At 46.0% G+C, this 20,377-nt stretch overlaps 1 protein-coding gene across 1 annotated transcript in view; it reads right to left on the bottom strand.

Moving 5' to 3' along the window:
- Positions 1–20,377, bottom strand: part of LOC148500732 (uncharacterized) — a 51,123-nt gene that overhangs the window by 15,481 nt on the left and 15,265 nt on the right. Inside the window, exons 3-6 of the mRNA XM_088451336.1 lie at positions 19,833–20,024; positions 19,562–19,685; positions 19,345–19,442; positions 19,075–19,183 (exon numbers count right to left, since the gene is read on the bottom strand). Of these exons, the coding sequence (XP_088307462.1) occupies positions 19,075–19,183; positions 19,345–19,442; positions 19,562–19,685; positions 19,833–20,024 (523 nt within the window). The remainder of the gene's footprint in view (positions 1–19,074; positions 19,184–19,344; positions 19,443–19,561; positions 19,686–19,832; positions 20,025–20,377) is intronic.

Raw genomic sequence — 20,377 nt, 5'->3', positions numbered from 1 at the left:
CAAGAATTTTATACTTGTTGCGGATGTAAAGTTGGCTAATATGGTTTCAAAGGACGAAAAAACCTTCACAAGCGAGCACAAGCAAGGAAAGGAATATAAAGCGAAAGGGATTATCAACTGTAATACTACTCAAGCAGTATATACTGTATGTTAATCTGCAGTAGTGGAAAAAGGTATATTGTCCAAACGAAGAGAGCTCTAAAATTCAGATTTTAGAGCATATCCGTAATATAAAAAATAAGGTCGATAACCATAGTGTCCCTAGACACTTTAAGCGATGCCAAATAAGTAACCCAGATGCATTCATTGATTACCATCATTTTTTACTAGTAAAAATGGGAAATATTCTAACTGCACTCTCCCTTATGTGAACCTACAGTCTATGTGGTCTGAGAATGAAAAGAAGAAGAATATACCTTTCTGTGCTAATGTTAATTTGTGCACATTTTCCTAGTTCAATGTATCAGCATGTGCTAATGGCCAACAATATACATTGTGTTCTCATACTATAAGTCTTCACAGTGTATATATAAAGGGAGGATTCAGTCTTCATAATTAATAACAATATGTTACAGAATGTTCAGTCCTGTGGCTTTATAAAGTTAATAGTGTGTTGATCCCTTAGGGATAACTGGGCGCCTTGGATGATTATGAAGTTGTATTTGCAAAAACTAAAAATATAAAATAAAGCCAATGGTGTGGAGTTTGTATGAGCAAAACAGTGCAAAATAAAAAATAAATTACAATAAAAATAATGTCATTGATCTCTAGTGACAGTCCAGTTCATGTCAATACCTTTAAACTTCCGTGAAGAGCGGCGTCCCGCTGTTCCTCGGGGTTGTGGTGTACCTCTTCGTCTCTGGGTATCTCCTTTGCCCAGGATGTCGGTTGGTAACTAGATGGTTGGGACCTTGTGGTGTTAATGTAATTGTACTGTCCCGAAAGGCTTCCTTCTCCAGTTGAGACAATGCCTCCGGTCTGCTTTGCGCTGGTTTGTCGCAGGATGTCCGTTTCTGGGGGTGCCTGGCTCTGGAGGATGTGCCCCAGCACGATCCCTGTGAGGGACATGCCGTGGGTCTCTTCGCTCAGGCCAGTGTGTGCCGCACGCTTCGCTGTAGTCCGTGACTTCCGGGCCCCGGTCATGTGATCGCGGGTACCGACTATTGTGCGTCTTGCCATGCACCCACAGGTGATGTTGTAGATCTTGTGGTTCAAGAGTTATGCTGGCCATACACTAGCACAACCAGCATAAAATGCGATTCAACATACGATTTCCCTTGAACTCCCCGGCAGCTCCCTGGCAGTCCCGGACGCACGATTTGGTGCTTTGGACACACGATGTACATATGATCTCACGACACGATCGATCGTGTGCCTGCTGAAAAACTGATCATCATCTCTCCTTACAGGATATTACTACCAGGGTTGGCAATGCTGCTGTACACCCCACCCATACCTCACTATAGGTTTCAGCATCAATATAATATACATACAGTATATTCAAGGGTATTGTGGAGGTAAAAGGAAGTCCCCCGGGCCTTGAGGTGTCCCCAGCCCAGTCCCCAAGAGCTGCAGAGCTGAGGAAGCCGCACGCATCTCCATGTCCCCGGGGCCGGACCCTTCCCACCGTGTACACACAGAGAGGAGCCTGGCTTACAGCGTTAAACCGTACTCAGTGAGATAGAGAGACTCAGAGAGTAGCTGGATCCCGAGTTGGTAAGATCAGGGTGCTGCCCTATGTAGGAGCGGGCTGCTTGGGGTGCACAGCTGCTTCTGGGGATACTTATCTGCAGTTTAGGAGGGAAGGTCATTGAAAGAACACACACAAAATGTCACTCAAATGACGCTGCTCGGACGCACAATGCATCGCATGCACAAATACACGCGACGATCTGCATACGATTATGACTGATAATATGGGCAGCACGTCTGATCATAAGATACGATTTAACAGCTGCGGAAGAGTTCATCGGATCGTATTCCTACCTAAAAACTGCAGGATTTCCACACAATTCATCGCACGACGCATCTAAAATCGTGCAATCGGCCCAAAATCGTGCTAATGTATGGCCAGCATAAGTGTGGGAATATGACCCAATGCGTTTCGGCCTACCTGGCTTTCCTCTGGGGATATCGTGAAGGTGATGGAGTGGACTTGTATTCCTTATATCTAGGATTCAATCAGGTGTGTTCCTGTTGGATGTCCCATGCAGTGCCATGATTGGTTCATAGGCTTGTCAATCACATGCTTGGTCTGGGTTGGATCGAGTGCATCTTTGTGGTTGCCTTGATATTGTTTGATAGAAGCCTATTCCTTACCTCTTGGATATTCTAGTATAAAATGGAAACCTTCGATCCACACTGTTGAGGAATCATGTTGCTGTATTGATATATTCATGCCTGTTATGCGTGGAAACAATTGTGTCTTATTTATTAATCATCTGGTTTAAAAGGGGTTAATCCATCATTTCGGTGGTGGCTTTAGGTTCGATGGAGTGTGTTGGTATCTTGCTCTTTTTCTGGTTTAAACATGGTTTATCTATCATATTTGTTGTGGCATGATCATGCTTAATAGCAGCTTATTCAATTGATCTATAGCTATGGTTTTGGAGGGCAGGTGGTAATGGAATGTATTAATACCAAAGTTAATGAAAATCAAGGTGATAAACACAAACACATGTATACTGTACACTAACCTGTTTAACACATGATGTCCTGCGCTCATAGCTCTGTCCTTGCTAATGTGTATGCACATCATGTCCTTTACTCTTGTGTACATATGTGGTGGTTCAGAACTCATGACCAATCAGAGCGCAGGTGATTGACAAGCCTATGAACCACTTCGACGCTGAAACAAATATACTTCAAGTCCTCAACCAATCGTTTAGACAGACAACTGCTTACATTATTATTCCAAATATCCAATGATATACAGTCGATGACCCATATTGGTTGGTGTGAAATCAACGTTCTTTTCCTATCTTGCAGGGATTCCACTAGAGTTCCTTTAGCAGGATTTGAACTCCTGAAATAATCATGGACATGCTGGACATGGGGTTACAATGGTGAAGGGGAGCATCTATATATGGACTTTCCCTTTAAGATAAAGGAGCACCACCCCCCCAGAGTACCTCCGCCAGTTCCCCCACCTCCGCTGCAGGACAAACACGTTCGGGTCCTTACTCAGAATCCGTAGAAGAGACAGCCCCCATCCATGATTATTGTTTCAGCGCAGAAGTGTGTCAATTATTGTTTATTTTTAATGTATCCAAGAGATAAGTGAAGGCTCTTTTTTATACCACTTGGCTGCAGTTACAATTGTCTGCGTATATTTGGAACATCTTTATCTATTAAAGCTTATGAACCAATCATGGCACTGCATGGGATATCCAACAGGAACACACCGGATTGAATCCTAGATATAAAGAATACAACTCCACTCCATCACCTTCACCAAATCCCCAGAGGACTTCAGGCCAGGTAGGCCGAAAAGCGTTGGGACATAGTGCCTGATTCAGACCCGCTTGTGAGCACATAGCGCTCGCAAGCGGGTCGATGGTCGGCCATTGCACACGCGCGGTGTGCGCGAGCCACGAAGCGAGTCAGAACTTCACTCGCTCCATGGCTCGCTACAAAATGGGGCAACTGTCGATGTTGATCGACAGCTCGCCCCGTTTTGTAGGCGGGGAGGGGGGGTGGCTGGACAAATGGAGGCGTTCCTGAAGAAACGCCTGCAGTTTGTAGGCAGCCCTACTGACATAATTCGTGATGTCAGTAGTGAACTTCTTGCTCTATTAGAGCAGGAAGTTCACTCGGCTTGCGGGAAACGAGACCTTACCACAAGGGTCTCTTCGCAAGCCCGATGGTCGCGATAATCGCGACCATCGCCAGGTCACCCACAGCTATGCGAGCGGCCTGGAGGCGGATTTTAAAATAAAAAATCCGCCCTGATTCAGAACGCGCGCTCTCAAATAGCGAGCGCCTCTGAATCAGGCCCATATTCCCACACTTACTCTCGAACCACAAAATCATCTACACCACCACCTGCGGGTGCACGGCCAGACGCACAGTAGCTGGCACCCGCGATCACGTAACTAGGACCCGGAAGTCATTGAGAGGCCAGCGAAGCGTGCGGCATGCTCGGGCTGGGGAAGAGAGACCCACGGTGTGTCCCTCCCAGGAATCGTTCTGGGGCACTTCCTCCAGAGACAAGCACCCACAGAAATGGACATCCTGCGGCGAGCCAGCGCAAAGCAGACTGGAGGCATTGTCCCAACTGGAGAAGGAAGCGTTTTGGGCAGCACAATTACATTAACACCACCGGGTCCCTACCATCTGGTTACCAACTGACATCCCTGGCAGAGGAGACACCCAGGGACGAAGAGGTGAACCACAACACAGAGGAACAGCGGGACGCCGCTCTTCCCAGAAGATTAAAGGTATTGACATGAACTGAACTGTCACTGGAGATCAATTACATTTTTATTGCAATTTATCTTTAATTTTGAATTGTTTTGCACATACAAACTCCACACCATTGTCTTTATTTTTTGCAAATACAACTTCATAATCATCCAAGGTGCTCAGTTATCCCTAGGGGTTCAACACACTATTAACTGTGTAAAGCCACAGGACTGAACATTATGCAACATATTGTTATTAATTATTAACACTGAATCCTCCCTTTATATACACTGTGTAGACATATAGTATGAGAACACAATGTATATTGTTGGTCATTCGCACATGCTGATACATTGTACTAGGAGATGTGCACAAATAAATTAACATTAGCACAGAAAGGTATATTCTTCTCCTTTTCATTCTCGCACCACATAGACTGTAGGTCCACATAAAAGAGCGCAGTTAGAAAGTTTTCCCATAAACTGTACCTCTAGCTCAGGGCGACCTAATCTGACTGCAGCATGTCCCAGACCACCAACTTAGATCTAGTGCGCAGAGCCCCCTGACCATCATTTTTATTGATTCCTTTAAAGGATTTTTTATGTCTTGTTTTAGAAATGTATTATATATATTGACATTTACTATGTTATTTCTACAGATCGACAGATGTAATGAGATGTCAGAAGATTACATTTATTTGAATATATACGGTGCCGCATAATGTATCATCAGAATATAAAGATTGCGATTCATCTCTGCATTGTTTAATATAGAGATAGATTTAAGAATATTACAAAACATAATGATTGTTCAATGTATGTATTAAAGTATACATCGTCTCTCTTTTAGATGTATCCACAAATGAACGGATATTACGCTGTGTATATTGATGCGTCAATGTGTAACAGGGCTCCGTTTTGTAATGATACAGCATTTGTGTTATGTAAAGTACTGCTATTGGAGGAAACATCCTATTTAAACAGAGCTTGGAGGACGCTAGGCCAGCACTCTGACGAAGTCTCCGAGATGAAATGCGTAGGGCCGTGGCCTAGCGCATGGAAGATTGATCATGAATCAGCAGAATATGCCACGGATGCTTGATATTTTATGTTCCTTTCACTTGCAGTAGTTGTGACCGCCACTGTTGGTACGCATACTTGACTTATGTACTTTTAAACTGCTTATTAAATGTATCTTGTGATGCACTATGGGACGCCCCTCTTATTGTGCTTATTTTTACATTAAAATGTTTTGCCCATGGGAGTAAGGGATATGAAATGTAAGGTTAGCGATACTTACCTTAATTAACGATCGGGATTTTCACCCCTGCCGGGCTGCCGCTGTTGGGATTAGAACTGTAATACCGCCGGCCGGCCATGCGGCCGACTGTATTACATATGGATTCCAGAATTTTCTTCTTCAGGGTCCATATGCTCCACAGGGAGATCTAGGGGATGTCCCAAAGCAGTCCTTTTAAGGGTGGGGACGCTCCTGCGCTGAGAGGAGAATCCGGCGACCAAAGGAAGCATCCCGAGAGGCAAAGGTATCAAATGCATAGAACTTTAAAAAGGTCTGGACAGAAGAACACATGGCCGCCTTACAAAAGCTCAACAGCAGAGACGCCACGGCGAGCTGCCCCCGAGGGACCCACAGAGTAGAATGAGCAGTTACAGAAGGCGGGAGCCCCGCCTGAGTTTAAGCCTATAAGATAGTCATACGAAGCCATCTAGCCAATGTCTGCTTATTGGCTGGCCATCCCTTCTTGTGAAATCCATAGAGTACAAATAAGGAGTCGTATTTCCGAAGGGAAATGGTATGGTCCTCATCTGCAGAGAGGTCTGGAGATTGAAAGGCCGGGACTATAATTTCCTGTGGAAACTAGAAACAACCTTAGGAAGGAAACCAGGGCGAGTCCGAAACACAGCCCTGTCCTGATGAAATCTCAGAAATGGGGAGCAACAGAGTGCCCCTAAATCTGACAATCTTCTGGCAGAAGCTATATCCAGAAGAAAAAGAGTCTTCGCTGTCAACCACTTGAGTTCAGGGATTCAAATGGAGAGGTCTGGAGGGCCCGAAGGACTATAGCCAAGTCCCAAGGAGTCACTGGAGGGACAAAGGGAGGTTGAATCCGAAGGACACCCTAGAGGAAGGTGCGAATATCCAGAAGAGGAGCAATTCTTCGTTGAAACCAAACTGATAGAGCAGAAACATGCACCTTCAGTGAGGCTAGGCGGAGACAGAGATCCAATCCCGCGTGGAGGAAAATAGAAAACTAAGTATCCGAAACACCAGAGGATCGTAACCTCTGGGAAGACATAATTAAAAATAGGTATGCCACACTCTGGAGGATCCACGCAGAGGCTGGTTTATGCACTCTGAGCATAGTGGTAACTACAGAGCTGGAAAAACCTTTGGACCTTAATATGGATGTCTCAAGAGCCACGCAGTCAAAGACAGACGACCCAGGTCCGGGTAAAGAAAAGGACCCTGAGACAACAGGTCCGGACATTGAGGCAACAGGAACTGAGTGTCGATGGAGAGACTCCGAAGATCTGAGTACCAATGACGTCTGGCCAAGCCGGGGCCACCACAATGCCTCTGTCTTGTTTGAACTTCTGTAGAACTCAAGGAAGCAGAGAGATCGGAGGAAACAGGTACGCAAACTGGAAGGTCCACTTCACTGACAGAGCGTCTACCAAGATCACCTCAGCATCTCTTGTTCTGGACCTGTACACTGGCAGTTTGTGATTGTGTCGGGAGGCCAGTGTACAGGTCTAGGAGTTAAAACACCTCTTGGTGAAGAGACCATTCCACAGGATGCACGTCGTGACGGCTGAGCAAGTTCGCTTCCCAATTGACAACTCCCGGTATGAACACTGCAGATATGGCTGGGATATGACCTTCCGCCCATGTCAGAGTGCGTGACACCTCTGTCATTGCTGCCTGACTTAGAGTACCTTCTGGTGGTTGATGTAAACCACGGCTGTGGCATTGTCTGACTGAACTTGTATGGGTGTGTGGACCGGTCACTGCGCCCCAACCCTAGAGACTGGCATCCGTTGTCAGGAGCACCCTGTCCGGAATCCAAAAAGGTGAGATGATCTGTCGTCTGCAATCACCAGGATAGGGACAGACGTACCTCCAAAGAGAGCACCATCATCTGCGTTTTTATCCGATGGGACAATCCGTTCCACCTGCTGAGGATCAGTTTCTGCAGAGGCCTGGAGTGAAATCAAGCAAATTCCACCATGTCGAATGTCGACACCATGGACCCCAGAACTTGCATCGCCGAGTGGATTGACACCCGGCGACTGTGAAGACATCTGCGTACTCACATCTGTAAACTGGAGATCTTGTCTGCTGTCAGAAAGATTATCTGCAGTTGGGAATCCAACATGGCTGAAAAAGAAGGAGGATTTAACCCCCTATTGTACCTCAGCACACTGAATAATACCTGCAACAATATATGAAGACTATATGGTCATAGAAATTCAGAGATATTAGTTGCATGCATTTGCAAATACATGGGAGGCTGCTGGGCCACGTCACGGCTTCTCTGTTACCAGCAGTCCCTAACACTAAGGGGTTCACGTCGGGGCGCAGTGCACCCCAAAAAACGTCCAGCCCAGAACCCCCCCAGGGCATCACACGAAAATGGAAAAAGAGTGACAGTGCAGTGTAAAGTATAGCTGTGTGTGAGTAATCATTAAGTGTGGAATGAGAGGTTAAAATATATGTGAAAAAATACATGAATAATAAACAAACATAAAAGGTGATGTGAAAAGCAACTATGTGTATTAAGTGGTGATGCCCTGAGGAGGCCCAGCCAGACCAGTCCCGGGGGCCCTACGCCCAAACACTCACCCCAAATGTAAAATATACCAATTATAAGGCCTCATGATAAAGGCACATATATAATTTTGGCAAATGTAAGGCCTCATGATAAAGGCACATACATAAATGCATCCAAATTGAGAGCCAGCTTACCTGGGAGTCACCCCTGGGAACTCCAACTAGCACTACTAGAACCAGCATGCCCTACTAATGCTGGCTCCTTCATGCAACTCATAACAAACAAACAAAAATGGCAGCTGCTCAATCAATCTAGCAGTACTAATCAGGTGCATGAAAGGGAGGGGTCACACTAAGTAGAAAAAGAAGGAGGATTTAACCCCCTATTGTACCTCAGCACACTGAATAATACCTGCAACAATATATGAAGACTATATGGTCATAGAAATTCAGAGATATTAGTTGCATGCATTTGCAAATACATGGGAGGCTGCTGGGCCACGTCACGGCTTCTCTGTTACCAGCAGTCCCTAACACTAAGGGGTTCACGTCGGGGCGCAGTGCACCCCAAAAAACGTCCAGCCCAGAACCCCCCCAGGGCATCACACGAAAATGGAAAAAGAGTGACAGTGCAGTGTAAAGTATAGCTGTGTGTGAGTAATCATTAAGTGTGGAATGAGAGGTTACATCTCATTCCACACTTAATGATTACTCACACACAGCTATACTTTACACTGCACTGTCACTCTTTTTCCATTTTCGTGTGATGCCCTGGGGGGGTTCTGGGCTGGACGTTTTTTGGGGTGCACTGCGCCCCGACGTGAACCCCTTAGTGTTAGGGACTGCTGGTAACAGAGAAGCCGTGACGTGGCCCAGCAGCCTCCCATGTATTTGCAAATGCATGCAACTAATATCTCTGAATTTCTATGACCATATAGTCTTCATATATTGTTGCAGGTATTATTCAGTGTGCTGAGGTACAATAGGGGGTTAAATCCTCCTTCTTTTTCTACTTAGTGTGACCCCTCCCTTTCATGCACCTGATTAGTACTGCTAGATTGATTGAGCAGCTGCCATTTTTGTTAATCCAACATGGCTCCCAGATGATGTGTCCTCTGGGATGGAGTCAGGGATTACTTTTTCCAATTGATTAATCATCCGTGTGTCTGAAGAACAGAAATTGTTAGCTGCAGATGGAGCACTTCTGTAGACCCTGCCAACAACAGAAGGTCATCCAGGTATGGTAGCAGATGGACACTCTGTCCCCGCAGATGGGCCTCCATGATAGCCATAACTTTGGTAAACACTCGTGGTGCAGTAGACAGGCCAAAAGGCAGACCCCGAAACTGGAAGTGCAGCTGTTATATAGCAAACCGGAGATAACGCTGGTGAGAGGGCGCAATCGGTACATGCAGGTGTGTGTCCTGAATATCCAGCGATACCATAAAATTCACAGGTTCCATAGCCAGTATGATGGAGCGTAGGGAATCCATTCTGAATCAAGGTACCCTGAGGAATTTGTTCAGGGATTTGAGATTGATATGCCGATGAGATCCGTTCGGCTTTTGAACCAGAAAGAGTATAGTAATAACCCTTCCCTCTTTGAGGTAACGGGAGTGGTACTATGACCCCTGCTTGGAGCAAGGAATGTATGGCTTTCTGGACCTGCAAGGCCTTGTCTTTGTCTGAAGGAGTGCTTGTGCAGAAAAACTGGTGGGGAGGCCTTCTGAGAAATGAGAGGGCGTACCCGTAAGAGACCACCACTTCTCTTACCCAAGTGTCCGTGGTTGTTTGACACCAGCACTGGGCAAACTGATGAAGTCTGCCTCCCACCCTGGGATCCCCCAGGGGGAAGCCCGTCCCGTCAGGCTGAGGGCTTCTCCTCGGACTTGAAAGCCGGACGGCTTGTACTCCAGGCCTGCTTCTTGGGCTTGGCAGCCTTTTTGGGGGTTGACTGCTTAGGAAATGACTGTCCCTTAGGCTTTCCTTGGGGCCGGAAGAATGAGGCCCGTGCCCTTGCAGAAGTAGATGCTGAAGGCAGGAACGCAGACTTAGCTGCTGCCAAAGTGTCCACAATCTTGTCCAAGTCAGCTCCGAACAAGATTTCTCCATTATAGGGCACACATTCTAATCCCTTTTTAGAATCCCTCCAAGAGTGTAGCCACAGGGAATGGCAAGCCGACACAGCAGCCGCTGAGACTCTGGAAGTCAGTAGACTGATATCCAGAGCAGCTTCCCCAAGATACGCGGCTGCACCTCGGATATTACAAACCAGTGTCACCTGATCTCTGGAAACATCTGTAGGTAAGGAGTCCTCAAGTGAGACAGCCCAATACTCCAAAGCCTTGGCCACCCATGAGATAGTTATGGACGGCTGGGCGGCAGCCCCTGAAAGAGTATATCGATTTCAGGCAAACTTCCACCTTTCTATCCGTAAAATCTTTTAGGGAAGAAATGGAGGACATAAGCAATGTAGCACTCTTAATTAAGCGCGTAACATGAGAATCCACCTCTGGAAAAGGGTAACAGTAAGCCAGGCATCTTTGAGGTTGGTATCGTTTCCCAGGCGATTGCCATGCCACCGCCATATGATCAACTAGCTGATCTAATAAAGGAAATTCCGCAGAAGTAACCTTTATCTGTTTGAACAGAGCAGAGCTGGTTGTTCTTCTTCCTCTATGACTAAGGCAGAACGGACAGCTCGTATCAGAGCAGGAATATTAACCTTAGACCGAGTCTTCACCTCCTGCAGAGGGGAGTCAGAGGCATCCACAATTTCTCCATCATCAGATGACATGACATCTCAGGCTCAGTACGTAGTGTGGACTGTGATGATGGCATATGGCTTAAGGGGATTTTCACCCTGCAACATGACCTGGAGGGCAGTAGAGCTGGCTGCCAGGCTCTGCGCTGTGGTAGAGAGAACATCTACCCATGGTGGAGGCACAGGAGGTACATGCATGGCTGTAACCTGTTGAGGCAATCCTTGTGAGGGAATAAGACTGCTGTGGGAATGGAATCAGTATACTGATATCAGCATGGGCGGCGGTTCAAATCCCATCAGCGGAAGCACGGCAGGGGTGAAGATCCGGACTGCTAATTTAGATAAGTACCGCTAACCTAATTCCCTACCCTAACCCTCCCTTAGGGGCACCTAACCCTAACCTCCCCCTCAAGTGCCTAACCCCAACCACAGCCCCCCTCTGTGCCTAACCCTAACCCCCCCCCTTCCCCGCAGCCTAAACCAAAGTATCCCAGGTGGGGTGCCTAACCCTAACCGCCCCCCCCCACCCGCGGCTGTCCGCGCCTGGCTTAACTTCGATCGGGATGCCGGGCGTCGGGCTCCCGGCGTAGGTAAAATGGCAGGCGTCAGGATTTCAACGCCTGTCATTAGACCCTTGCCGAGATTACTGTCGGGATGCCAACGGTCGGCATTTAGACAGTCGGCATCCCGACTGCATACCGTGGGAACCCCATAAGATGGAAAACATCTAGTACCACCAAACGTCCCGCAATGGATGTCAGGACATGGGAAAAGGAAGCCCAAGGGGGTTCATGCATGGGGGCCTGGAGGATTATAACATTTCAAGCATAATCCATCCTGTACCATCTTCCCCTCACTTAAACCTGCAGCACATGACCTGCATGACAGCAAAATGGGCGCAGAAATGTGCACATTATCATCATTCTCAGACATAGTGGCAGAGAAATAATCACACAATATGGCACTGAGTATAATGCAACCACTGAGTATATCTGATACAAGTAGGAAGACAAAATACTGCTCCTGACTGATGCTTGGGGAAGCTGCAGGAACACAGGCTCAAATATGGCACAGTGCAACACACACAGTATGCGACAAACCACACAAATATATATTATTAATAAATGTGAGGTATCAGAAGCACCCTGACAACACCTTGTACTGTTAGGACATTAGAGAAAACAAAAGGTATAGTTATATGCTAACAGTATGAGTAGAAAGACAGACAGACAGCGCTAGCCCAAGTCACATACAATGCAGAAATAAACTGCACAAATCAACTACGCAGACTCAGTGTCTGGTAGGCTATAGTGCTAGATACACTATCCAAAAGGGGGGAGGTATGTAGGGGGACAAGACCCTGCGACATCATAAGAGACGCTGCGACTTGCCACTGCAAGAAAACGGACGCCAGAGACCACACAGGGGGCATGTCCAAAGGAGGAGAGCAGCTCCGGGAAGCCTGACTTCGCAGGAAAGGTGCGCTGAGCTGAGGGGAGGAGCAGCTTAAACAGGGAAGCAGCCTCCCCTGTCTGGTTATTAATCCCCAGGACGCTGGTTTCCCCGCACCAAAAATGTCCCTGGTGGTCTAGTGGAGCGCGATGGCTGGGGCCTGCGTCCACCCCCAGGACCTCCGGTATCCTTGCCTTACCTTGTCCCATGAATCCGGCTGCAGTCTGGGTACACGTGGAAGCCGTGCTAGCGTGACCCCCAGCCGCCCGCCGAGAACCCCAGATCAGTACTGGGGTCGCGGCCCGGAAGGCCATCTGAAAAACCAGCCTGCAGAAAAAGAAGAAGCCTTGACACCCTGAATTCTGACGGAGGTGAACCCCGGCATTCACACCAAAAGACGTAAGCCTTCCAAATACAGTAAGCGTTTTGAAGTGACTTCTTTCAAGTCCGAAGCATAGTAAGAATCACAAATTAAGGAATTCCTATTCGTCTTAAGATGGCCCTTTCAACAGCCCCGCCGTTAAACAAAGCTGTCTTAAGTCCTGATGGATAAGCGGTCGTCTTGCAGAGGAAGAGGCCACGGGTCGTTTTATCAGTAGAAGATGTAGGTTGGAATACCACACCAGTCTGGGCCAATCTGGGGTCCACCAATAGCGAATATATTCCGAATATTGATATGTTGGACAAACAATCGGAAGGGAAACAGATGCCTCTTTTAATTATTCCTATAAAATAATGGAAATGATCTCAAAAATAGATAAGAGCAATATTTGCTCCTAATAATGGCGAAATATAACAATCATTAATATTATCATATAAAGCTATAACAGCTAAATTAAGTAAATACTAGTTTGTAGAATGGCATGATATCTCAACAAAATGTATCACTGTGTCGGCCGAATGTCCAATAATGCCCAACGATATAGATGACACCTGAAAATATCAGAAAAGTCAGGGGTAAAGACACTGTTACACTAAATTCTGCTGCTCCTCACTTAGCATATAGCCATCAATGGGGAGTGAGAGATTGTTCGGGAGCAGTATCCCCTTAGAAACAACAGAGTAACCGCAACGTTACTCAATATTTCACTTCTGCTGTTGAGGGTCTTACATAAAGCATAGGACCCTTAATGAGAGAGTTACTCTGATTGAGGTAATCAGTTAATAGAGTGAATAGAACATATAAGCAAGAGGTGTCAGTAAGATCTAAATATATACATGAAGCAATCTATTTTATAACAGTTAATCTTATCCAGTCCATACTAATGGGTCAATTAGTTTGTAATTCAGGGAAAAAATATCTTCACTCTCAATAAGTCAATCTACTTTAATTAATTAGAACAGCAAGAGATATAATCATACATCTACAACAGTATATTAGAACAAATTGTTGTTTACATATTATAACCAGATAGAATGCCAGTATAAATGTTGTTGCAAAATATCAATCTAAATCTGCTGTATCCATAAAGCGGAACCGTGGTTGGAGATAATTGATTAGGAATGCATTAGTAATCCAAAAAGTTGTTAGTACATATCTATCTTCTAATTATTAATCCTCTATAGATAGTTTGATTATAACAACGGGAGATACAGTCATACTTATGCAATAATATGTGCGAACAAATAGCTGTTGGTACAATTGTGAAAAAATATACATACAAATGTGATTGTTTATGATGGTCTAAAGAATATACATAGCCAGTAGAAAGTAAAGAGAGTTTAATGATGTTATAGGAAATTACCGGACATAGGTCAAAAATCCTGTCAGTAATACATATCTTAAAGATATGTGAAATACTGGGTGAGTAAGAATAAATATGCTTCCTAATAGTGAAATATAGGCTGATGTAAACAGGCCACTGGACAAAGTAACAGCACCTGTCAGACAACAGTGTGCTGTGGCGCCGAGTGGTCCGCCCATATGTTGTATCACACAAAATGAAGATGGATCATATGGGCAAGGAAGTAAAAGTAAATATATGCTAATATGTAAGGGCCCTTATGGCTGAATGAAGCACTTATAAATGGCAGTATGCAGTAATGCCAAGTGGTCCGTCTATACAGTATAGCATCTGGACCGACTAGCGATAAATAGTAAAAATAGATATACAAACTAGTAGTGGGGGTGTCCTGCGCTGCGCAGACACAGGCACCCGTCCGTCCCGTCCAACGCGCGTTTCGCCAGCCAGGCTTGTTCACGGAGGTGAGAGCACTAACAGTCGGCCGACACAGTGATACATTTTGTTGAGATATCATGCCATTCTACAAACTAGTATTTACTTAATTTAGCTGTTATAGCTTTATATGATAATATTAATGATTGTTATATTTCGCCATTATTAGGAGCAAATATTGCTCTTATCTATTTTTGAGATCATTTCCATTATTTTATAGGAATAATTAAAAGAGGCATCTGTTTCCCTTCCGATTGTTTGTCCAACATATCAATATTCGGAATATATTTGTTTTATGTTGTATCATGTTATTCATTGTTGTATGTCCATACTGTAAGTCATATAGGCACTACAATGCCAATTAAAGTAATGTTTTAAGTAACTATATTTCATTTAAGAGTGCTCACAAAATAGAGTTTCTTTTCTCTCTTTTTTGTGACATTACTGTTCTACTCTAGTGAGCACCACCGCAATTTGAGATTTATATATATTTATCACTTACTCCTACATATTACCATGTAATAGCGGTTCTTTTATTGGTACTATATATACATTGTCGGTGCGTCGATCTTCCCCCTCTCCCCTTCATGAGTAGTCCACCAATAGCGCCCTGGCCTTTTCTCTTTTGATCCTCTGAAGAAGACGAGGAAGAAGTAGGATCGGAGGAAACCGGTAAACAAACTGAAAACTGCCATGGAGTTGATAGAGTATCCACCGCCAACGCCTGTGGGCCTCTCATTCACGAGCAGTAAAGCGGCAGTTGATGGATTAACCATGACGCCATGAGGTCTACCCTAGGAAGACCCCACCGCTGAAGCTTGCTGAAACACTTGAGGGTTGAGCGGATGAATGTCCTGTCGGCTGAGCTAGTCGGTCTCCCAGTTTTATACTCCTGGAATGAAAATAGCTGTCCAGGGAAGAAAGCGGCTTACTTCCCTCATGGCAGCCCAACTTTGGTGCCGCCCTGCTGTTTATGTACGCCACAGCCGTGGCATTGCTAACAGGTGAGAGGAATTCAGCCACCAAAGGAGAGATGTTCGAGTCCTGGGTGACAATTGTACTGATCAAGAACAAGATGAAAGAAAAAATGAGATCCCGACCACAGAGAGGAGGTCCAATTGGAATGGCCGGGCATTGAACCTCCCATACCGGATGGACTCGAAGGTCGCAACCATCGTCCCCAGCTGTCGAATACACAGGTGCACTGACACTCGATGATTTCGCAGTATCAGCCGCAAACTGTGTTGAATGGAGGTGACCTTTTCTTCTGGAAGGAACACCTTTTGCTTCAGCGTGTCCAAAATCATTCCCAGAAATGGCAAGCGCTGAGTAGGCCGCAGATTATTTTTTTGTGAATTTTAGGATCCAACCATGTTTAAAAGAAGACCGAGTAATCCATATGTCTAGTAACAATGTAGTTACTGAAGGAGCTTTGGAGGAGATCTTCCAAATAAGGGACAATAGTAATACCCTGAGTCCGAAGCAGGGCCCTCATAACGGCCCTGACCTTTGTGACAACACTAGGTGCTGAGGAAAGACCGTAAGGTAAGGTCTGAAATTGAAAATGAGAGTCTCGCATCTCAAACCGAAGGAATGCCTGATAAGGAGGCCCAATGGGAAAGTGGAGGTAGACATCCCTTATCTGTAAAGACACGAAAAACTTGTCCTTCTCGAGACCCTTGCAATAACAGATTGAAGGGACTCCATCTTGAACCCGAAGGCCCGCAGATCTGGATTGAGATTCTTTAGGTTCAAATAGGTCTCACCAACCCGTCCGGCTTGGGAACTACAAACAAGCTGGAGTAAAAACCTTGCCCCCGCTAGTGTACTGGAACATGTACCACCACTCGAGAGAACTGAAGCTTGCCTATAGCTTCCTGCATCGCAACCAGTTTGTCTGCTGACCTTGGTAAAAGGTTGGAGTTGGAAAACTAGCTTCCACCCCTTAATAACAATGTCCCGGATGTACTGACAAGATTGGATCCAAACTTCTTTGAATTCCTGAAGGAGAGCTCCCACCCTGGGATCCACCAAGTGAGAGGGGAGCGCGGCATGCAGCTGAAAGCTTATTCTGTTGAGACAGGGATGCAGTGGCTCTACCTCTGCCTCTGGAACCACGGGAGATAGCAGGCGCGCCTCTGGAACGACCTCTGAATCTCCCTAGAACACGTAAGGACCGAAAGAATGGTCCTGCAAAAGGTTTCCTAGGATGGGGAGCTGTAGATGGGAGATAAGTGGACTTACCGTCTGTGACTTGAGATAGCATCAGCCTGCCATTGTCGTAGCCAAAGTGCTCTACGGGCTGAGATAGCCAAAGCCGAAGATCTGGAAGAAAGATTACATATGTGTGCAATCTGTTCTGCTAAAGAGGAATCAGATCCTCCCCCGAGACCCCAGACCTAAGGCCCTCAGAAAGTTGTGTAGCCCAGGCTTGTTGACCCAGCAGTTTATTAGTGCGGGAGGGACACTCTAAATCGACTTTAATGTATTTTCTAACTTCCTGTTGGAAGATTCCTCTAAGGAAACTTCCTGGAACCGGGAGCACCGTCTTCTTAGACAGACAAGACATAGAAGGTTCCACTGAAGGCAGAGTCTCACCTAATCCCCTACTACCTGAAGGAAAAAAAAAAATGGAACACTTCACAAATTTGCATTCGTATATGTGCTGCCAAAGCAAGCACTATAGTTTAAAAGGTTTTGAGACACTTTGAACATCTTATCTGGGTGTTTCCACGCAGAGGTAAGGATTTCATCCAATACCTTCGACTCTGGAAAGGTGACAGCCTGTCTTTGTCTTTTATTAAAGACAGACGGCGTAGTAGAATTAACATGTAACACCTGGCGGATTGCAGCAATCAACGCCTTTACACCCTGAGATAAAGGTTCTGCCTCCTCAGGTTTGAACCTCACCTTCTTTTTGTTCCAGCCTCTCGTGCTCTTCCGACTCATCCCACCTAAGGGGACTCGGAAACAGTCTTTTAGCGAGAACTAGAGAGACGAGGCCGTGGAAGGGGCCTGGGCTGACATAATATTAGTGAGCCCTTCTACAGATCTGGCTAAAGAACGTGCCCAATCTGTTCAGAGATGGCCGACGTCTGAGATCTGGCAACCTCTCTCTCTCTACGAGAAGCTTCCAGCTCTGCAGACCGATGAGACATGACTGAAGTAAATAGTCTTAGCATTGCTCAACAGATACTGATTAAGTACCGTGCGCTGTACCGATTGCGCCACTGGAGCACATTGAAGCGAAGCACACAGTGAAGCAGCAATCTGAGGCTCTTGTAAATTTCTCTGCACAATTTTTGCAGGAAAAAGTTTTTAGAAGTCATGTACTGACACACTGACACACCCACCCACAGAGTGAAGGGACAGTGAGAAAACACAGACTGTATACAAGGAGAGGAAACAGTAATATAAGGCTATATAGGGAGTATTGCTTTCACCCAGCCCAAGCAGCACTGATACAGTGATCAGCGCTGTCTAACACATTATAATGTGTTAATCGCTGTGTGAACACAGTTTTATTTCTCAATTGCCTGACTGCACTTTTCACAATCTGGCAGTCAGGACAGTCTCTCCGCTGTTCTCAGCGTGACGAGCAGCAGCATGTATTTTAAAATGCCCGCCAGCCTCCCTTGGGAACGCTGTGGTCGCTGGACGGTAAGAGCAGAACAGACTGTCAGGCTCTCCCCCCCCCCCCCCCGGCCCGCTATGGCGCCAGTCTACAGTGCTGAACGGGCTGCTTTGTAAACTTCCCGCCTATTCCTGGCAACCCTGCTGCTCAGGGTGTCAGGATACACTAACCTTATGGCTGCCAAGCGCTGCCGGCGGCAGGAAGGCTGGCGGGGGACCACGCACAGCGCGTCTATGTACCCCCCAGAGAAAGTGGTCTCTGCAGCTAAAGACCCCAGTGCACACCGCAAGCAGCTGCGGTGGGGTCTCTCGGCAGCCCCATAATAGCAGACAGGCAGGGGCAGGGAGCTTCCTATCTGTGTCCTCATACTGCTGATCGAGGATCTTTATATTAGAGAGCCCTGAAGGAGTGAACCAGCTCCCTGGGCACAAAATTTAGACTGACCTGTAGGGGGGTATAGAGGGGGTGGAGCTAGCTACCCTTCTAAATTCTTAAAGTGCCAGCTCCCAGTTAACCCACATCTATACCCCACTGTACTTAGACTCCAGTGTCCCCTAGTGGATGAAGGAGAAATAGGGGTTGATGGCTCCTGATGTATGAGATACACCAGAGAGTGTGAGGAGGAGACTGGTCAGATCTCTGGGCTGGTAACACACAGTAACATGATGCAAGGGGGGAGTATAATAGGGGCTGATGGCTCCTAATGTATGCGATACATCAGAGAGTGTAGGGTGAAGACAGGTCAGATCTATGGGCCGGTAACACAGTGACATGATGTGAGGGGAGATTGTTGTAGTGACTGAGCAAGGAGAATATATGACTCTTTTCTGTAATAAGCGTTTATTACTCACTTGTGCTGATATCTGTAGTGATTTCCACCTCCTTATACTGCTGATCATCCATCACATGTGTCTCTTCTCCCTCTATATCTTCTGCATTATTATCAGCGAGATATTCACCCTATGAAACCCCCAAATATTTAAAAAATTTCAGATTTCATTAATTCACATTAAATAGAATAATTAAAAAAACAACAAAAAAAAAAAAAACACACAGCTTCTCTACACATCATATAGTGACAGTCACTTTGGTATATTGGTGAGATTCTAAATCCCATTTACCCGATCCCCCTGTGGGACACTGTGATTCTCCTCTGTACAGTCCTGGGAATTAAGAGGACGGGGACATCTCTCTGGGGTATTCCTGTTACTGGCTCCATCTGTAGGAGACAAACAGTGACTGATTACACTGTATATGTGTGATTATCAGGTGATGTGTGTATATAGGGGGGCCCCATATCCGCTCTCCCCTGTACAATAAATGACAGTCTCCTCTTACCCAGTGATGTGAGGGGCCGGTGATTCGATATCATCACGTCCTTGTACTGGCCCCTGTGTTCCTCTATATACTCCCCCTCCAGCATGGAAACATAGACAGTGACATCCTGACACCTTAAAGGAACCTGACACACACAAAATTATACAGTCACCACCCAGACACATCCCCTGGTGTTACTGTATAATGTCCCATTCCCAGCAGTCACCTCTCCAGTCATCACCCAGACACATCCCCCGGTGTTACTGTATAATGTCCCATTCCCAGCAGTCACCTCTCCAGTCAGCAGCTGAATGATCTTGTGGGTGAGTTCCAGGATCTTCTGGTCATTGTGTCTCTCATGTATCAGTGAGTGAGGTGGAGGCACCGTGATGGGGCTCTGGGTCCTGCTCAGTCCTCCTGACACACAGGGACAGTTGCTGGGTGTCTCACGCTCACAAGATGTCTTCTTCACTACGGTGTAATCCTGAGTATTGGGGGAGACACCAAATATCACTGCATACACTCCTAGATCCTCTCACCTCCCCAGTCATGTCCCTGTATTACTATAAATATAAGCGATATCACTGTGACACTCCCAGATTCCCTCACCTCCCCAGTCATGTCCCTGTATTATAAGGTTGTGTCCTTATATTAAGGATGAAATTTAAGGGGGGGAAGAAAAAAAAAAAGAGGATTTGGGAGTTATCTAAAGTTCCAACGGTCAGTTTTTTCGGACACTAAATTAGGACCAATTTTGCTGCAGTATATGGGGGATTTTTTGGAAGGCATAACTAGGGCGCGAAGTTGAGGTTTGTATTATTAGGTAGCACTTGTCCC

Source organism: Taudactylus pleione, unplaced genomic scaffold (genome assembly GCF_031769625.1).
Source record: "Taudactylus pleione unplaced genomic scaffold, aTauple2 ptg000547l, whole genome shotgun sequence".
NCBI lineage: Eukaryota > Metazoa > Chordata > Amphibia > Anura > Myobatrachidae > Taudactylus > Taudactylus pleione.
Note: the sequence above shows the minus strand (reverse complement) of the source record. Positions and strands in the feature narration are given on the sequence as shown.